At 37.0% G+C, this 20,722-nt stretch overlaps 2 protein-coding genes across 2 annotated transcripts; one reads left to right on the forward strand and one right to left on the reverse strand.

Moving 5' to 3' along the window:
- Positions 1-654: 654 nt before the first annotated feature.
- LOC131978856 (ankyrin repeat and SOCS box protein 9-like) lies at positions 655-9,335 on the reverse strand. The gene is made up of 7 exons (XM_059342655.1): positions 5,444-9,335; positions 5,249-5,328; positions 4,512-4,619; positions 3,813-3,963; positions 3,405-3,539; positions 2,340-2,531; positions 655-1,368 (listed from the first exon to the last, which is right to left on the reverse strand). The coding sequence occupies exons 1-7, from the start codon at positions 5,526-5,528 to the stop codon at positions 1,217-1,219; spliced, it is 903 nt and encodes a 300-aa protein (XP_059198638.1). The 5' UTR covers positions 5,529-9,335; the 3' UTR covers positions 655-1,216.
- Positions 3,740-20,676, forward strand: gpr143 (G protein-coupled receptor 143). Its single transcript, XM_059342654.1, has 12 exons — positions 3,740-3,972; positions 8,975-9,049; positions 12,121-12,423; positions 13,540-13,649; positions 14,499-14,593; positions 15,847-15,939; positions 16,116-16,225; positions 16,321-16,429; positions 17,209-17,326; positions 17,417-17,672; positions 19,400-19,542; positions 20,544-20,676. The coding sequence occupies exons 3-11, from the start codon at positions 12,168-12,170 to the stop codon at positions 19,501-19,503; spliced, it is 1,251 nt and encodes a 416-aa protein (XP_059198637.1). The 5' UTR covers positions 3,740-3,972; positions 8,975-9,049; positions 12,121-12,167; the 3' UTR covers positions 19,504-19,542; positions 20,544-20,676.
- The last annotated feature ends 46 nt before the right edge of the window (positions 20,677-20,722 follow it).

Genomic DNA, 20,722 nt, shown 5'->3' on the forward strand with positions numbered 1-20,722 from the left:
GTCTAACTGGGTTGTAACATTCATACAGTGAATACTTTTATCTCTTGTTTTTCTGTTTACATTTGGTGTTCCTGTCTTGTTGGTGTGTTGGGGGGTTGTTTGCTTAATCCTTGTCCTGTGCATGTTGTTTTTTCCCCCTTTTTTTTACTCTTTAGACTCTGGGGAAACAGCTGGTACTTCACAGAATTTGCATAATATTTCAACACATCCTGTGTACAACAACAAATGCAGAACATTGGCCGAGTGAAAAAACATATTTCTTTACAGTCCATATGCAGATATGTTGATATATTTTACCACTTTTTGAACATAATCTGTAGGGAAATTAGACATTTTATATCTTAAAAAGCCATACACACTGCACGTAGAACTGGAAAATAATAATTTGATATCAGTGTTGAAAAATGCTTAATAAAAAGCTTTCAAAAGCAATCAAAAGCAACACATTTGAAACAAAAAAAACAGTCAATTCCGAAGATATCTGATATTTTTCATTTTAAATAATCTAGAAAAACATTTTTATCATTTAGTCATGATACCAGCAGTACACAAATGTATATTTTTTTGGAATCAATAATGTTATGTCTCTTTATTGACAGCTTTGTTCAGCTTTGAAAATGTTTTTGTGACACTTTAGAATTGACTTTACTGGAGATAACTTTATCTCCTGTATGTGGTCAGTTGAGATGTTTTTCACTCTTCTTAACAACATGTCCTGCAAGAACCAAAGAAAAAACGCTTCCAGGAACTCTGTAGAGACGACACGTACCAGACAGGAACAAGATTTCATATGACGTAAACTTTAATCTGTAGGTCTACAGAAAAATCAATACAGCAGCATCAAAGAAAACAGGAAGTTCAAACAACAAAAACTACATTATTAGCTTCATGTAGAGGCTTGTATAATCTAAAGAATATTGTTCCAGTATATTAAACCTTATTTCACATCAATTATGCAGCATTTATTAGAGCTTGTTCCCATTTTAATATGTATTTTCCTTTATTTTTATGCATGTTAATGCAAAAAACTTGCTCCAAGTTTTCATATAAGTCCAGCTTGATCTTGAGAGCCAGTTTGTTTACAGAGGTCTGCCACAAAGGAGAATTAGAGTTAATTATCAGCACAACAATGAGCCGTGATGTAGTGTTCTCACTGCAAGATTATGCAACTGCTCCCCCTACTGGCCGAGAGGTTACTGCTCAGAGTTTATGATATTCAGTGCCTGAGATCTCCCCCTGGGTCTGATCTGTAGAGAAGATACTGTTTCACTTCTGTGGGAAGGTGAAGGTCATGAATCCCACTCAGTCTCTTCTTGCCCACAGTTTTCCTGATGTACAGCCGGCACAGCTGCATTAGAGAAGGCGCTCCTGGGCCGCCGCAGGGGGAGAGTCAGGAGCCGTGAAAGAGACATGTTTTGATTATTAGCTACTGCTTGATGCTCCAATCTATGGAAGCCCTGAAAAGCAGGTTGTTTTCATTTAAGATCATGTTTTATAGAGCAAGTTCGGCCAATCAGACAGACTTATTTCAGTTACTAGGACTCATTTTCAGTTTATTCGGTTCTATAAAGCAAATTCAACTATTTCTCCAGCCATAGTAACTGAGGTTAAATTATGCTGAATTTGCTTTATGGAACAAAATCAACTTAAAATGAGTCAGAGTAAGGGAAATAAGCCTGGCTTACTGGAGAACTCACTTCATGGAATGGACCCTGTGTGTATAACTGAAGAACAGATGAGAAAGAAAAAATGGTTTTGCAATTCAATTCAGTTAAATTAAATTCAAAGTTTATTGTCATATACACAATAGGAACACGTTTCCTTGCCCAATGAAAATCTTACCTTGCTGTATGTCAGATGCCAGAGAAGACAGAAGTAAGAGGAATATATATATATTTTTTTTAAATAGAAAAAAAACCAAGGATAATTTTTTGAAGTTTCTTAATTTTTTAAAATGTTATTGTTTTTTCATCATTGAAACAGATGGGAGAAAAAAATGTTTTGCCAAGATATTTTTTCAGTTACTTTTTTAACAGGCAAATAAAAAGCTTTGGCAGGTAAATTTATTTACTTTGGATATCTGGATCTCCTTTTTTGTTTTGTTTTTGTTAAACAAGGACATTCATGTTTTTGTGAGTTTAATTCATCCATGCAATCGAAACAGAATGTTAAAATGCTCCTGGGAAAACATTTTTATTAAGTCATGAACACAGGAGGGAAAATTATTTGAGAATATGATCACCAGCATTTTTTTCCTCACTTTCCTCTCAGGGCTTCCACACCAGCCTAATGTAAAGGTCGTGTAAATCTCCACTATTTGGCTATCTTGGTTTTAATACCTCCTGCTTGTCTCAGCAGCCTCTCCACCAGGCTGTTGGGTGGTGCCAGGTCCAGCGGCTGTTTGCCCTCTGAGTTCCTGAGGGAGCCATCGGCCCCGTGGTCCAGCAGGACGGACGCCATCTCGGGACTGGACAGACGGGCAGCGATGTGCAGTGGCGAGTCACCGGACACGCTGCTGTTCACACTGGCACCTGAAGCAGAACAGAGACTAATGAGGTATGATGATGGCAACAACAAAAAAAACCAAATAAAATCAATAAAATAACAGTTAAGAGAATGAGCTGTGTAGTTGGTTACATCCCTGTGCTTCAATGTAATAATGTAATGTCAAATAACTTAATATAATAAAAATATAATACTATAACATACAGGTGCATCTCAATAAATTAGAATATGATGGAAAAGTCAATTTTCAGTAGTTCAAGTCTAATAGCCCCAACCAAGTATTGAGTCATACAGATGGACATACTTCTCAGAGGCCAACATTTCCATATTAAACATACTTTTTAAAATTGTTCTTTTGTAATATTACATTTATTTTGAGACACTGAATTTTAGGTCTTCAATAAATGTAAGCCATAATCATTATAATTAGAAGAAATTAAATAAATTTGGATATGAAATGTTTCATTCTGTGTGAAATATATATATATCATGTGTTATATATATATATCATGTGTTATTTCCACTTTTTGAATTTAATTACTGACATAATTTATTGAGATGCACCTAGTACATAATAATACAATACTCAGAAAGGGGCATAATGAGTACATTTGCTTATTCTACTTTAAGTACATTTTGAAAGTAGGACTTTTTTTACTCTGAGGTAATATTACTTTTACTTGGGTAAATTATCTGAGTACCTATTCAAACACGTGGTAGCAATATTATTTGCTCTGTGTGTATTTTTGACATTGATGATCAAGGTGTGTATCCTGTAACCTGTTGGAAAAAACTATTAGAAAACTACAAAAATATTAAAATGAATAATCCCCTCTTCAACAGAAAAGACTAACACATTCATTAGAGAGATTAAAAGTTAAAGATGAAGGCATTCTCACCAAGTTGAAGCAGTTTCCTCACGGTACTTAGATGCTGATTGGAGCAGGCGGCGTGGAGAGGGAAACCTGATTGGGCGATATACTGATCCACATCTGCGCCATGCTTAACAAGAGGCTCGATGCACTCCGAATGACCTACACAGTTACCGGAATCATCACAGTGAGAAGTGATGTACTTGAAAGGATGTGCTTTGAAATCTGCTTGTGTTAGGCATCAAGGGGAATAATGTGCAGCCGTTTTACTTTGTAGCTTAATAAAACACTGATTTTTTTTTTTTTTTTGGATACATTATACATTTCCTCAGAGGTTTTCTGATGTTCTGCCACTCTTTGTGCATTTTGCAGTGACTTACAAAGCTGGCTCAGCATAGATTATCCGTGCATATGCAATGGAATGTGACCTCTGACCTTTGGCTGCAGCCATGTGGATTGGAGAGCAGGTCCGACCCGTCCCTAGGGGACTTGCTCCATGTTTTAGGAGCATTGATACGCAGGTCACATGACCCCGGGAGCAAGCTTCTGACAGGGGAGTTTGTCCATCGACTGTTGAACCATTTACCTGACATAGGTAAGCATATACAATACCATTCATCAGATATTCTCAGCAAAAATCATTAGAAATCGAAATAATTAACAAATCAGGCCAAAAATCATATTTAAGCAAGTCTCTATGAAGTGATGATAATCTTAAGTAACAAATAAGAAGCAATAATGAGATTTTAGATGTTAAATGTAGAAAATAAATAAATAGATGATTAAATAATCCCCCATTGATTGTATTTAAACAAAATGTACTGCAGACCTGCTATCAAACCTGCAGTGTGATGGTTTGACAAGTCAGACTTTGTTTCTGCAGATGTATGTTTGTTAATGTGTTATTATGCATGCTCTTTTTCTTTGTGTTGGATTAATCTTTTACGACCATGCACCAAAACAAAGTTAAAACCAACAATGATTGATTTGTTGCTTCCCAACTAAACTAGAGCAGGTTTAGAGGTTTGGGTGATCCTTTTTAAAGACCGAATACATGCAGTCTTTATTTGGGATCATTTGGAATTTAGAAATAAATTTAAAAAAAACATAACTACATGATGATGCCTTACTGACATTTGCCCCATTTTCCATCAGTAGTTTGGCACAAGCCTCGTGGCCTTGTACACACGCTCCATGGAGGGGAGACACCTGCTCCAGAGTGTTCAGATTTACACACATGCCCTGTGAACAACACAATATCAATATAAATATAATGAAATATTGTATGTTTGGAGTTTTAAACAAAATTACATACAACTTCAGAGTCTTTCATAAGACATCATAATGTCAATATGATGATTTTGTAAATGGAAAAATTGCATAATCATCTCTTTATGCAGTTTAATATCACAGATGGATTACTAAGGGGCCCAAAGTTTCTTCACCTGCAGCATGTCACTCAAAGAGGCATGTACCAAGCAGGAAGATGACCACAAAGAAACATAAAACTAGTACAAAGTGACACACGACTATGAAAAGAGGCGAAACAAACACCAAAGAGAGACAAAATGTCTACAAAGAGACTCAAAACAAGTGCATAGAGATGTAATACAACGACAAGAGAGGAACAACAACCACAGACCATGACCGCAAAAAGAGCAAAAGAAAGACATCAAGAACAACTACAAGAGACACAAAACCACAAAGAGTTGTGTAATGACTTTAGAGAGACACAAAACAATCCCAGAAAGGAGGCTTGGCAACTACAAGTTCTGTTTCTTGCTCCTATGTAGGAGAGGTGTTGCATGTCTGTGCCCAGGAGCCCATTGTCTCATAATCCTCCAGTGTTTAGTGACTAAATTAAACTTTACCTGAGCAATGAGTCTCTGCAGAGCGAGGACACGTCCATTATAGGCAGCATCATGAATCGGAGACCAGTCTGATTCAAAATCTAGATAGAGACATTTAAAAGTCACCCACAACTCTATGCATTAGAAAGACATGGTCAAGCGTTCTGTGCAAAGCTCCAGCTGCTGTGTCAGCATATGCTGCCCGCTGCTACTCACCACTCATCAAAGGGTTGGAGAAAAAAACAACAGTTCCACTTTGACATGCAGTGTCTCGCACAGTCTCTTTGTGTCCAGCAGACATACTTCACAGTGCCGTCCCAAAAGCTGTTTTAATGGCAAGATTGTTTTGCCTCCATAGGTTTTTGTGTGCCACACGAAGTCAAAAGACATCTAAAAGACGCTTGGTCCTCATCTGTTTTTGCTGTATTTGTGGCAGGTCTTGGTGCTGTGATGTCATTTCCTCTTTGACAAAGTATTTGCCTGCAGGAAACAGGCTGGTTGAATGGAGCTGGGTGGGTCTCAACCAATGAAGGTGCAGTGGGGGCCTGTTGAGCAGGTCTGTCATTTTAGTGTAATCTGACACTATCCAGCCACACCCCTCCTCTGCAGCAGGAGATGGGCGTGTCCAGTTAGTTATGGATGAGTAAAATTAAGGGAAATGAATCAATCTGCATGTATAAAGCTCTACTCCACTGTTACAGCATTATGTATTCTGCCCTACAAAGCCTAACTGCGACTGACTGTATTTTTGGTCAAAATTGAGTTATAACTAAAAATGAACCCCTTGGCAAAGTTTTATATTTCAATTTTGCTTTATTTCAGAGAAATAATTATATAAAAACCACAAAAGCCAACTCAAAACCAAGCAGTAATTGCACTCACCACGGTCTGCTTTGGATATATACACTAATTGAAACATAAAAATAATAGAATTTATAAGTTAATTTGAAAAGGAAATTATTATCTACATAGTGATGAAGTAAAAATATATATATATATAAAATAATATTTAAACAAAATATAACATTTCTTTATTAAGTCTAAAATACACACATCTCTGAATACAGTTGTTAAACACTTTTAAATACACTTATGACAAAATTAATTTGAAAATGTTTATTCACTGAAAACAAACTATAAAAGCTGAAAGAAGACGACAACATTATAGTTACGGCACTCTCATCATCATCATGATTTTTGAGCATAAAAATTACATCATCAATACATAAGTGTCATATCACTTATCTAAATATGACCAATTTGGCTGGCCAGTTAAAACATGTCAAACAAATTTAAAGCAGTTTTTCTCAGTTTTACCTTTTGCATAGTTACTGCAGTTAGACTTTGTAGGGCAGTATTATTAGTCTAAAATGTAGTAGGCCATAATGAGTTGCTACATTTGCATCTGTTTATATTCCTCCCCATTGTGCCTGATTTAAGATAACACAGCAGCACTTATTTTTAATCCTTTTTAGTGACTCTTTATGTCCTTGGCCAGAAAAAAAGCTAATTTGTAAAAAGCATTTGCTTTACATTTAACAGTTAGAAAACAGCAGCTCTAAACTTTCCAAACTGTGCCTCAGCAACAATGTTGCACAGATATCACATTTTTATTTCCAGACATTTAAAAGCCCACACCACTCAAAAATGTGTTTTCCTTATTTTTTGCTTTACTTAGATGTTTGACCTTTACTGTGAATGAAGTTTGTGCAGAGTTTGACACTCGACGGCTGCTTTTACATTAATCTGCTGAAGGGGAAAAGTGTCTTTGTTGTTTCTGATTTTGTGACATCACTACTAAAGTGTGATGTGTGCATTATGTCACATATCCAACAAATGATCATTTAAAGCAAATAATTTTAATATACTTTTAAAACATGTCTTTTTAAATTGTTAGCATTCTTACTTTGTTACTGTTCTAAAAAGTATCTTCATGTTGTAGTGGTTGTAACATTTTGTTGAGATAACATGAAAAATCAAACATTAAAATAGGCCAAGAAATAATTTTTTTCTTAATTCCATGTCATCAAAAGTGATCTTAATTGATATAATTGTCTGATTTGCTTTGTAAATAACAGGAAATGTTGTTGTTTTCCAGACTTAAAGGTATTGTTTAGCTTTCCTGAAGTGGTGTTGTGTGAGTTGTATGCATTGTCAGTATATTACCTACAGCAGCTTGTGGTCGGCATACCTCCACTTTGGAGAAATTAGGGAAGGAACCAGAATCTAAATAATGTACTTCTGCGGACGGTGCAGCAGTTAAACATATTTTAATCACCTACAAAACATCAATAATTCTCAAAGTGTAGGCTATATTTAGATATGCTTAAGTTGACATGAGGGTGACCGAAGCAGTTATATACATCTTTGCTCTCTTCAAAGCCACCAGACTCTATTGACAAAAACAGGTATTTTATCCTGCAGAACACAGGAGTTGTTGGTCTTCTGCTGACCCTTCATAGAGAAAAAAAAACTGCCTCAGTGTCCTTGAGTAAACACTGAATCCTGAGCAGCTCTGGGCAATAACCCAAACTGCCCTCTCACTGCCCTCACAAAAATAAATTAGGTTTCCACATCACATCAGTTTCTTGATAATGAAATCAATACAATTCTAACAGCTGTGTTATGGGACACACCACTGTTATTATTGATTTAAGCTTGTGGTAGTGCTTCATGTGCGCTATTAATTTAACACAATAATGTGTGATAGTAGTAGCTATATCTTTCAATACACAGCTATTCCCGAATGTACAGCACCATCAATATCTGTTGTGTTTTGGGAGCTGCAATCACACTGTGTGCAGACCAGCAGAGGGCAGCAGCAGAGAGCAGACGTCTGAACAGCAAGTCGATACGAACTCTATTCCTCAGGGAGTTGTTAATCCCTGGCAGCAGGCTACAAGCTTGCCATACAATTGACTTTGTGCCTTGTCAGAGAAGGTGCATATGGATTAGAATGCCATTGTACAAACTCAATGAATGCCCTCTCTGTAGTACTGAATAATGAAAGCCCTTGATGCTTTGTTTCCCAAATAAATCTGCCTCAAATGTCCACCCGTTTTCTCAGATCTCGGTCCAAGCGAGCGGCTCTAGCAGCTGCCATGACCTCTCCTGTATCTGGACAGGGTGATCGTCTGCTGCATACATTTTGGGAGGGAAATTATATGAACTTTTGGCTCTTAATCCTGGTGCAAGTCTCAGCTAAACCATGCAAGCACCAAATGTTATTCTTCTTATCATGTATTTTAGGATGGGATTTATTTATTTGAGGCTTCAACTTTATGTTTATGTGCAAAGGATTTACCTTTAACTCTTTGTTGATGAACTGTTGGACAAACTTTCTTTATCAAAGTTGGATTCTGTGTTCATGTGCAATGGTTTTATAAGGCTGATACAACATACTTTGCATGCTCTCTGGATTACTATTTAAAGTCACTCAAGTCTTGAACATTTATCAATCCTGGATATTTCATGCTGTAAGCTGTGTGGAAAAACTATAAAGAAGTTAATTTCCTTTATCATGAAAACATGACCCACAAATAGCACAGGTGCTAGATATAGAGGTCACCAGCAGGGTTATCAAGTGGATCTCCCACTGCTGATGTTTGGTCCATTTTACCTACAGAGGTACAACATACATTCATGGTATAGTATTCATATTAGAACCACACATGAATAGGCTAAATTCTAAATATTGTATTGACTTACTCTTCTATTGTTTTAACATGTTTTTGTTTTATTCTTTAGGGCCAGAGCACTGACTCATGTGAGGACCATGCTTGTTTGTGACTCAATAACTCCCACGACAAAACTTGAAATCTGGTAAGCACATGTATACGGAAGAGGATTGAAGATATAATTTCATTATGCAGTTCGAGAATAAAGCTGAATTGTTGAGAATATAGATAAAATACAATGTTGAGAAAAAATGTCAAGAATTAAGTAAACTTCTTGAGGTTGGTGACATGTGCTACAACCTGATTTTCCTCCGAATGTTCCTCCGATGACTTATTGACACAGGAACAACAAATCTGTGATTATCTTTCCAACTTTACCCAACTCAAAAAGTTGACTTTATTCACCACATTGTATTCCAACTTTATTCTTGTCCTTTGACTTGTTTCTCAAACTGCATAATATATATCATGATTTTTGTTCCCACTATAAAATGCTTGAAAAATCTACATGCCTATATTGACTCATAGTCAATGCACCACCTACTGGTAATGGGAGCTTCCCCTGTGTGACGTACATTATCTGATTACATAAAGTTTACATTGTGTGCTTTTTAGGGCCCGAGCAGGCAACGACCTGGGAGGTCCCTATTGTATTTCAAATTATTCTTTATTTTTATTCTTTGTCCCAAATGATCAAATTTTACACTGCCTGAACAAACCCCAAAACTCATGAAACTTTAAATATAAGTCACACCAGGCGAAAAATCTTATGATCTATTGTCATCCTGAATTTTCACCACTAGGTGACGCTATAATAAAGGAAAGTGCATTTTGGCTAATAACTCCCACATACTTCATTGAACATTCAAAAATCTTATATCCACGCTTTCACTGAGTTTTGCTGAATCTCGTGATATAGGCCACGCCCATTTTCAGCAATTTCATCGTTTTGCACCAAACTTTGCACACAGCATCTATGGACCCTCATGACAAAAAGTTATTAAAAGAATTTTGATAACCTAAAGAATACTCAAGTTATTAAATAACAACAAAACAACAAGTTTTGTATAATAATGCACAAACTATCCCTTTAATCCTCATACAGTGTCTGAAGGAGGACTCTTAACTGATATGTATAAGTTAGAAGAGGCAGGTAGCAATGGTGGAAAGTAACTATGTACATTTACTCAACTACTGGACTTAAAGTACAATTTTGAGGTACTTTTATGTACATTTTATGTAACTTTATACTTCTACTCCACTACATTTTGAGGCAAATATTGTACTTTTTACTCCTCTACATTTAGCTGACAGTTTTAATAACTTTTCAGGTCAAGATTTAAAATGAAAAACATGATACATTTAAAATGATTACCCATTTTTATAAATTAAACCACTTAAAAGTTTATTAGGTAGTTAAAATAAGCGGAGTGGAGTCATTTCACAGTGTGATATTAGTACTTTTACTGAAGTAAAGGATCTGAATACTTCTTCCACCACTGTCCTTTTTACTTCTTTACTTTTTTATATAAATTTTTTTTTTAATTTAAATTTTTTTAATTTAATTTAATTTAATTATTTTTTTTTCCCCAATGCGCATGCGCAGCCCCGCTGCACAATGTGGTTATGGATATGAGCTTTGGCTAAAAATAATATGCGCAATACTCGGAATACTTCTTCCACCACTGTCCTTTTTACTTCTTTACTTTTTTATTTTTTATTATTTTTTATTTTTTTATTGATTTATTTTTTTTATAATTTATTTTTTATTTTATTTTATTTGTTATTTATTTTTTTTAATTATTTTAATTTTTTTATTTATTATTATTATTATTTATTTATTTTTCTGCACAATGCGCATGCGCGGCCCCGTTGCGCTACTGCGCATGCGCGGGCCCGTTACGCTACTGCGAATGCGCAGAAAGGCCGCGCATGCGCAGAAGCGTAACGGGGACGCGCATGCGCAGAAGCGTAAAAAGTACAATATTTGCCTCAAAATGTAGTGGAGTAGAAGTATAAAGTTACATAAAATGTACATAAAAGTACCTCAAAATTGTACTTTAAATCCAGTACTTGAGTAAATGTACACAGTTACTTTCCACCATTGCTACCTGCCTCTTCTAACTTATACGTATCAGTTAAGAGTCCTCCTTCAGACACTGTGTGAGGATTAAAGGGAAAGTTTGTGCATTATTATACAAAACCAATTATTGTTAATGCCCTCCTGAGGATAACCCTTTAAGGTTTTATTGATCGGCCCCTAGGAGGCACTGTGGTGGCAGTCTAATTTCATATTTGGTACCGTGGCCACACTTTAACACTTAAGGCAATGGAATTCATAGGGGTGGTATAGACTGGCCCCTGTAATGCACACACCCCACGGCAGCATGCGTGTACTGCGAGGGCCCGTTCAGTACTGCTTGCAGTCCTAGTTTTTAAATACATTTACAGCATGTTCTCTGACGCCAGATATTGGACACTGGAACTGATCCAAAATATAAAAACACAATTTACTGTGCTAGAAATGCCTTGACTAGCATCCTGCCAGCACCTATGACATGTTGACAGGTGCGAGGGCCATTCATTGTTACTTGCCCCTTTAATTCCTATATTATATTTATATACATTTTTTTAAAGGCGCTATATAAATCTAAGTTATTATTATTATTATTATTGGTGTTCATTTCCTGCTGCACAGCCAATTTCTCTTCAGCAAGAAAAATAATTAATTGAGTTATTAATATATTGACTGTTGTGATAAATAAAAAAAGTTGTCCTACATTGTCTACAATCATAGTAAATACTCTGAATATAGAATATTTAAATTGCTCCCTTGACTTAGCATACTTTATTGGATTGTAATAAATCAGTGGGTTTTATTTTTTAGCATTTTTAAAGTCAAAATTCCCTATTATAATTTTATTTGAGTGTATTTTCATAAGGGATACCGAACAAGCTAATTATATCAAAAATCCTGTACATGACTCCACTTATTAAAGTATACAGTCGGCTGTTGAACTCACCTAACTTGAGACCTAAATCACACAACAGTCCTTTGTCGGTTTCTTGTATTGTGGCACAGTTAAGCTACAACTGCAGGGATTAAATGGAAGCACATGATGATTCAAACCCCGTGATTTCTCACAGACTTGGCTCATGTACCAAATCATTTCCTCTCCTTTTCTTGTCTTTTTCTCCTTTCCCTTGACACCGTAGCACGCTTCTTTCTTCCTCTTCCTCTCCTTCTCTCTCCCCGCTCCGTCATGGCATCCCCCCGGCTGGAGACTTTCTGCTGCCCGAACCGAGACGCAGCGACGGAGTTTGTGGTCACCTTCCAGCCCGTCCTGTTCGGGGCTTTGGGTCTGGGGAGCGCGACTCTCAGTCTTTTTTTCGCTGTTTTACAAATTCTGCCGAAACGCAAAGGATACAGGAGACTTGGACAGTATCCGCTGCCGAGGCCCGCGTCCTCTTCCCGGATATTGTTCATCATCAGTATATGTGACATACTGGGATGCACAGGTAAACAACTAACTGTTGGTACAGGCCTACTTTCTTTTTTATCATACCTCTGAGAAGGATGTTTTTCACAGCGTGGTTTGCCCTGCTGGGTCTAATTACGCACGCAAATACTTAGTTTTTAACCCTTTTGTTGCACTACTTTTTTGATCTTGGTTATGCAAACAGAGATAAATCATTCAAATGTAACATTTGCATAGGTAAAATCATTAAATGAATATCATTTATCTGCCAAAAAGAGAAAAAGAAAGTGTTTTTCCCCCCACAAATCAATCCTACATGAGCTTTGCAATATTTTGAGCATTTTGTATGGTTCCGGTTGTAACATATCCATTCATTTTAATTCAATTGGAAACTTTATTGCAGTATTAAAATGCAAATCTCATCCCAGACCTTGATGAAAGAAAATGCATTTTTTCAAGATCCTGAAGCAGCTTATTACGAAACAAAAGAATGACTCATGATCCTCTTGTGAGCAATGAATGACTCAAAACCCCAGCAAACCTTTTTTTCCCCCTGTTCATCTGAATGCAGCATTGTGTTTAAGGCACTGACACTTACACATTTAATAACATGGAGATTATCTGCAGATTGCAGCGCTTCATCAGAACCAATGTGACACTTGAGCTGTTCATTCATCACTTTGCCTGTGCATTTGGTGAAAGGTGAAGGCAGATGAAGTCATGTATTGCTGTGTAGTGTACTCAGTGCCACAGCAAGATTCATCCACTTCTGCAGACTATAACAGCTTGAAGCACACCCCTGATGCAATTTAAAAAGAAATACACAACAGCATGTAGTCTGCATCACATTATGATTCTGGGAGAGCTCCTGTTTTTCCACTCCACGGTGAAGACTCATGTAGGAAATGGAAACACCCTTATAAAACCCCACCTGGAGGTAGTTCATATTTCCATGACATAAAGCTACTATTAAGAGGACTCCCATGACTGAAACTAATTAATTAACTCACTTAATAATAGAGAATGAACTGATGTTTTAAATGTTAATCAAAACCAGGCCCCTGTTTATTTCTTTTGCCCTGTTTGTGTGTGTGCCTCTTCCTGGTGAAACCAAGGATAAACAATTACAGATCATGTGTTGTTTTTCCTCCTGCAGGTATCATTATAAGGTCATCTGTCTGGCTGGGCCTGCCGAACATCATTGACCACATCTCAGTAACCAACAGCACTGATGCCTGGCCTGAGGTCTTCTGTGTGGGCAGTGCAGTAAGTATGATACTCTGTAGCAAATCTTGTTCCACAATCAAGATTCAGATTCAGATTCAGCCTTTTTTGTCATTGCACAGAGTAACAAGTACAAGGACAACACAATTTGCCATCAACCCGTCCAAACGTTTACTTAAAACACACATACAATATGACAGAGGTGGACAGGACAGGGAGACTTCAGTTAAGGCACTACAGTATGTGAGCAAATTTACCATATATATTGTTTAAGTGCCTGACAAATGACTGTCAGGGGACTAGAATGGAAAACAAACATAATTTGTTTCTATAGAAATCATGCATGATCCTGTAAAATCCCGATTCCATGCATGCTCAAGAGACATATGCACAGCTGACTGAAAATTATGTACTATGCTTCGTCTCAAACTGATAAGTCACAGATAATAGATTCCCCCCAACACATGTCATGACTTCTCATGCTTGTTATTATCAGTGTTAGTATTATTTTATGCACTCATGTGTGGATAATGAGACAATGCACATCTGGGCATAGACATGCAAAAAGGATTTTCCACCATCTTTCCTACACAGTAGCATGACACATGTATTGTTTTATTCTTTATGTGTATGTTTTTGTCTGTGGTTGTTTTGCTTCCTTTTGTAGTCTTTTGGCATCTCTTTGCAGCTGTTTTGCATATCTGTAGTTTTTTGGTCTTTTTGTAGTCTTTTTGTAGTCATTTTATGTTACCTTTTGAGTTGATACGTGTCTCTTAGAAAGACACTTTGTCTCGAGGGGCCCCTTGTCCTAGGCCCAATTAGGCCTGTTCAGTTATCCATCCCTGTATGACCTATTTACGTAATGTATTGTATCTTATTTATGTGTTACAGATGTGGATCCAGTTGTTCTTCAGTGCTTCTTTTTGGTGGACATTCTGTTACGCTGTTGATGTGTTCCTGGTGGTGAAAACATCTGCAGGAATCAGGTGCTCTCAGCCTCACTTTCTAAATAAAATTCATTATCACCTCAGCATCTCCTCCTATAGACACAAACACAAAGCTTTAAACAGAAGTGAGAATGTGTAATTTACAGCAAGCAGAATGTGTAAAACGGCTTCCTTTCACTCATTGTCACTTTGTTCTAGAGATGTAATGATTCTTTGTGAAATACTTCACAAACTTGCTTTAATTTTGCTGTATTTATTGAAGGTCCACCAAGTGGTCTGAGGTTGTTATAAGTCAGATTTTTTAAACATGATTTCTTGTGTTTTAGTGGGTTAACATTGTAATACAGTCTGTGTTTTATAGTAGCTTATTGCTGCCAAACCAGACAAAGAAAAACGTATCAGTATTAGGTTATTAAGTGAGGGTATACTACCTTACAAAGCCTAACTGCAGTAACTACGCAAAGGGTAAAAATGAGAAAAACTGCTTTAAAGTCTTTTAACTGGCCAGCCAAATGGGTTATTGGTAGGTCAGTGATATGACACTTATTTATACATGTATTGTTGATGTAATTTTTACACCTAAAAGTCATGACAATTTATTTGACCCCTGACCGCAAAATGCAGTTACTGCACTCTGGTTTTGCTATAAAAGGTTCTAATATTAATGCAAAAACAGAGTGCAGTAACTACAATGTTGTTGTTTTCTTTCAGCTTTTATATTTTCTATTCAGTAATAAGCATTTTCAAATTGATATTGTTATAAGTGTATATAAAAGTGTTTAACAACTCGATTCAAAGATTTGTGTATTTTAGACGTAATATTATAAAGTAATGAACTTACGTTTGCTTTGGTTTTATGTTTAAATATATCCAAAGCAGACCATGGTAATTGCAACTGCTGTCTGCTTTAGTTTGAGTTGTAGTTTTGTAGTTATTGCTATTTTTATGTCATTATTTCTCTAAAATAAAGCAAAATGGAAATCTAAAACTTTTCCACAAGATAAAACAGACATCAAGGAGTTCATTTTTAGTTATAATCAATTTCGACCAAAAATGTAGTTTCTGCATGAATAATGTATTGTGTTAAAATGTGATAAGCTGGAAGTTGTAATATCATGAAAGCTTCTCATTTTGACACAAAAACATTGTGTTGTACTGCACTTTTTATGTTATATCATGATACTGATCCATTTATCTTTTGTTTTCTGCATATGAAAAAAAAAAAGATCAAGACATAGAGCTGCAGCATGTGTTGTGATCTCAGTCTCATGACTTGTTTCTCTCCCCATCAGCACCATTATCCTCTACCACATGATTACATGGGGTCTGGCTGTGCTGTTGTGTGTTGAAGGAGTGGCCATGCTCTACTATCCATCTATCTCTGAGTAAGACGCTTTATTGTTCTTTTAGATGCATTGCTAAGCAGCTTTTTGAGCATTTGTGTCACTGTCTATGCAATAAAGACTGTGTGACTTGTCAACAATGATAGCATCTCTGTTTAACACTGTATGGCTTTGATTCTGAAGACAAATTTCATTATTTTGTTTCTATTTCTATGCAGTTGTGAGCAAGGCCTCCAGCACGCAATCCCTCACTATGTCACTACATATGCACCGATGCTGCTGGTACTCGTAGCCAATCCTGTCTTCTTCTGTCGGACCATATCTGCAGGTCGGTCCCTTACTCTCAAGTCTCTCTATTGCAAATACTTTCTCATGCATGCACACTGGCTTAAATCTGTCACCTCTCTCATCCTTCCAATCTAGTGACATCTTTGCTCAAAGGACGACAAGGAATCTACACAGAGAATGAGAGACGTCTGGCCAATGAGATAAAAATACGCTTCTTTAAAATAATGCTGGTGTTCTTTATTTGGTATGTTAACATTCTTTATCAAAGGGATAAACTTAAAAAGAATAGTTTGACATTTTGGGGAGGACACTTATTTGCTTTCTTGCCAAGAGTAAGATTAAAAGATTGTAGTTTAGAAATAGGGTGAAACAATTTGAAGGTCTAAAGGTCTGGAAAAGAGAAGCCAATGCAAAAGTGCATTAAACCTGCATTCTTTTAATGGCCAACAGGAGACAACAATACTTGTTTATTCTATCTCTTAGCAATAAGCACATTTCGAAAAATGTTACTCTACTTCTTTAAAGGACCAGGATCAATATTTTTGTTAGTTTCTTCTTATTCTTTTTAAAAACTAGATTGCATATTCATTAATTAATGGAGGAGCTGTAACTTAACTTTCCTTAATCCATTCCTTAATTGATCTATCAAGTGTGACATTAACTCACAGTGATTTGCTCATTTGTTAATGGGGAGCAACAGGAATTTGTGACACATCCTGCTCTCATTCATGCGTTACCTCATCATGAGTCATGCATTAGTTAGGCTTCATGATTTGAACCCTTATTATAAAGTGTTACCATTCATAATAGAGACATTATGCTGTGACGTAAATCAGTGTGAGAAACAGAGGAAACTTGTGAAGACATGCTAGGCCTCAATAGAGGTCAAACTATTGTTTTTCACAGCATAATTAGAGCTGGATATCAGCCAAAATTAATTTGATTAAAATATGAATGCAATGCTTATGATTAGTCAATTTAAAAGTATATTCACAGAACTAACGAGACATTTTGATGTTTAAGCTGGGTTCCCAACATCATCAATGAGAGCCTCCTTTTCTACCTGGAGACGCAGGCAGATATCACCGACGGCAGCTATAGAAATATCAGGAACGCGGCCCTCATCACCTGGTTTATCATGGTGGGTTGAAAAAACATCAACACAGAATAAAGAACACAAGTTTATCGATGTCTAACACCTGAACATTTTTCTGCATTTTGACTCTTTCAGGGTATCCTGAACCCCATGCAAGCTTTCCTCAACACCCTGGCCTTTCACGGCTGGACGGGCTTCGATGTTGACTTCAGAGTGCAGCGGAGGAGAGAGCTGCCCTGGGACTCAGTTTCCACTTCAGTGCCTAACGCAGCAGGCCATAATCCCGTGGTGGGCACTACTCTGCTCTACCAGAGTCATGTCCAGGAAGGCAAGAAGAACATGATAAGCAACGGACAGCAACACTCTGACGCCATCAGCGTCCTCTCAGAAGGTAATTGGGCTTCCAATGGCAATGACAGCTCACCTGTATATCAGGGCTGGTGAAGCTTAAAGCATCAGCGTCCAATCTGGTGCGTGGTGTCTCCTGATGGCTGGACTGCCTCCTCTCCTAATACATAGTATGCATTTTCTGTAGGATGACACCATTATTGCGTTATCCACTGAGGAACGTGCTCCAACTGTCTGAAGATGAGCTTTTTTTTTTTCGGGTTGGGAATGTTTTTATCGTTGTGGTTAAATTGATTTCAGTGGCAAAGCTCTGGAGAAATTGACCAGTACAAAGTTAAAGCTCTCTGTGATGAATTTTTAATAATGCAGTACTTTTTAAACTCCCACTGCATGCAATAATGAAGCATGTAGTGTTGTGAAAAGCCTGCAGAATTGTCTGTTTTGATCAATTGTACACTGATTAGTACAGTAGAGTGAAACTGCAAGTAACATGTAAGCTACCATACTGCATGTTGTCAATCAGTGTCAGAACATGCTTTTTTACTGTGTGGTAGGCCAACAACCTCTTATTCTGCAAGGTAAAAAATACAGTTTTTTTTGTCAGAGGGGTCTGGTGGCTTTGAAGGGAGTTTAGATGTGCAAACCTCCATCTACTGTAGGTAACACACTGACTATGGATAAGCACCTCATACAACCCCCCTATAAAAGATCTGAACTATCCCTAGCCAAGTTATCACATAGAGCTTTAAGTGTCATTAATAAGATGCATAAGATGATATGCAGAGAGCAAAGGCAAAGCTGTTAAATATTTACATGAAGCAGGTAAAATACAGTCAGTTGCCGGTGCATTGGGTACACCAAGCTAAAACTAGTGCAGTCTAATGCAGCAGCCCTGTAATAAAGCTTTATGCTCGGTGTTAATTAAAACTATATTATAAATCAACTTTATAGTCATTTTGCTGGGGTGAGTTTACCCTCACTGATATAAATGTGGGGAAAAGTATAATCTTACATTTATTGCAGGACTGTTGTATTAGACCACTTTAGGTTTAGCTTGGTGTACCTAATAAACTGGCAACTAAGTGTAGATTGAACACTGATGTCCACCTACTGAATAGAAATGTCCATATTTATTATCACATTCTAGTTACACTGAGTAAGGCTGTTTTTAGGAGTCAGGAAACAGGAAAAGCACAGGTCTAAACATTTAAATTCATGATGGGTCCTGCTTCAGTTTCAGGGTCCTGGTAATGAGCTCATTGTTAGGGCTTACTGGGACACTTGAATACAACAGACATTGAATACAGTACAACAGTACAGTACAATACAATACTTACCCCTGCACTTTTGTCTGTTGTGACAAAATGCCTGTTAAATGTATTTTGGGATGTTTTTCGAAAGCATTTTATGCACTTTTGTTTGTGCAGATTGTAGATCGTGTTCAAAAGCTATTCATTGTTTTGTGTCACCATTCAGTGTCTCTGAAATAACAAGTCTTTAGAAAATAAAGTGAATTTTTTAAAGGATTTATGTTTTTCCATTCATTTATATAGAATCCAATCTGCTTTTTCATTCAAGTTAAATATAGATAAAACAACAACAAATGGCTCAGTTCTCAAAAATAGAAATACATTTTACATTCCCACATTAAAAGACTGCATTTGCAAGATATATTAAAATTCCCAAAATACATTTATGAATCACTGCACACACACATTTGTGATGGAGAGATGTATCAACCAGTAATCTCCCCCTATTTTTTCTTGCTAGGTTCAGAGTCTAGTACAGTTGAAATCCACATTTCCAGCGAACTACGAGACTATGAGGATGTAGACGCTGATGGAGAATCCTTGGAGAACTCCGTGAGGCACTAGCTGGGAGCGATCAACAATCCGCCTCCCTCTCCTTTACATGTGTGACATTTTTCTTTTAGTAATTTTTGTTTTAGATTGTCTCCTCTTAGCCTTTATTATCACATAGAGATTTTCCCCAGATATAAACCGGTCATGGGATTTCATTAGCTGGTACGATACAAATCTTGATTCCAAGCTTTTTATTACTTTCTAATCTTTCTGCAGTACAGTGCAGTGTAACCTTACGGACCTATCAGCAGCTGAACAGTCCTGAGGCTACTTCACGGTCTCTTGTCAACAGAACAAACATGACATTTTTGTATTAATAACTCACAGGCTGACCTTTAAAAGTGCCTTAAGTGCTTGAGGAAAGATTTCTCCTGCCAAATTTGTTGAATTAGATGCACACTTTTTTGTGATGTGCACTCTTGTCCTGAAAGTGATAGTTCAGATTGTTTTGAACTGGGGGTTGCATGAGATTCTTATCCATAGTGAGTGTATTAACTACAATAGATGACACTGAGCACGACCCCAGTTTGGAGAAGCAGGCAGGAGTACTGACACAGAAACTCAGCAATGTACTGCTCAAGATGTGGGCAGCAGCAAGACACATCTCTGCCACCTAAAAAAAAAAAAATCAGTTTAAGTGTACGCTCGAAAGTTTTCACCGCTTTCCATTTTTCTTCAGACAGCCCTTTCTGACAGGGAGCTAAAGCCGTTGAGCCACCATACTCCATTGACACTAATTTTACTGTGAAGAACAGAAAACATCGCAGAAAACAGCAGTTGCTGGTCTACCGCTGCCTTGATCGATAAGTTTCAGTTTCACCAAAGATATACTGTAACACAAACTAACTGATTGAGGCCGTTGTAGACCAGCAACTCCTGTTTTCTGCGATGTTAAATCACTGTTTTTGTCAGAGTCTGGTGGCTTTGAAGAGAGCAGAGATGGATATAACATCATTAGTTCCCCGTCAGAAACAGCTGTCTGACAGCAAAGTAAAGTGGTGAAAATGTCCTAAACATAACGTACACCTAAACTGTGTTTGTTTTTCTTTTAGGTGGCGAATGTAGTTTTGCTGCTGCCCCCATCCCCAGCAGTACATTACTAACTACTGAGAAGGTACTCCCACCTGCTTCTCCAAGCATGGGTTGTGCCGACAGCCAACTACTGTAGGTAATGCACCGATTATGAATTATCTCATATAACTCTTTTAAAAGAAAAATCAGAACTATCCAT

This window comes from Centropristis striata, chromosome 10 (genome assembly GCF_030273125.1).
Source record: "Centropristis striata isolate RG_2023a ecotype Rhode Island chromosome 10, C.striata_1.0, whole genome shotgun sequence".
Classification (NCBI taxonomy): Eukaryota; Metazoa; Chordata; class Actinopteri; order Perciformes; family Serranidae; genus Centropristis; species Centropristis striata.

Excerpts from the sequence above, each read along its gene's own strand:
- LOC131978856 (XM_059342655.1), bottom strand. The coding sequence starts at position 5,528 with ATGTCTGCTGGACACAAAGAGACTGTGCGAGACACTGCATGTCAAAGT. Across the intron at positions 4,620-5,248 it reads TGCAGAGACTCATTGCTCAG|GGCATGTGTGTAAATCTGAA; the intron begins GTAAAGTTTAAT and ends TGTTGTTCACAG. Across the intron at positions 1,369-2,339 it reads GCTGCTGAGACAAGCAGGAG|GAGCGCCTTCTCTAATGCAG; the intron begins GTATTAAAACCA and ends GCGGCGGCCCAG.
- gpr143 (XM_059342654.1), top strand. The coding sequence starts at position 12,168 with ATGGCATCCCCCCGGCTGGAGACTTTCTGCTGCCCGAACCGAGACGCA. Across the intron at positions 15,940-16,115 it reads TACTATCCATCTATCTCTGA|TTGTGAGCAAGGCCTCCAGC; the intron begins GTAAGACGCTTT and ends ATTTCTATGCAG. Across the intron at positions 16,226-16,320 it reads CTGTCGGACCATATCTGCAG|TGACATCTTTGCTCAAAGGA; the intron begins GTCGGTCCCTTA and ends CTTCCAATCTAG.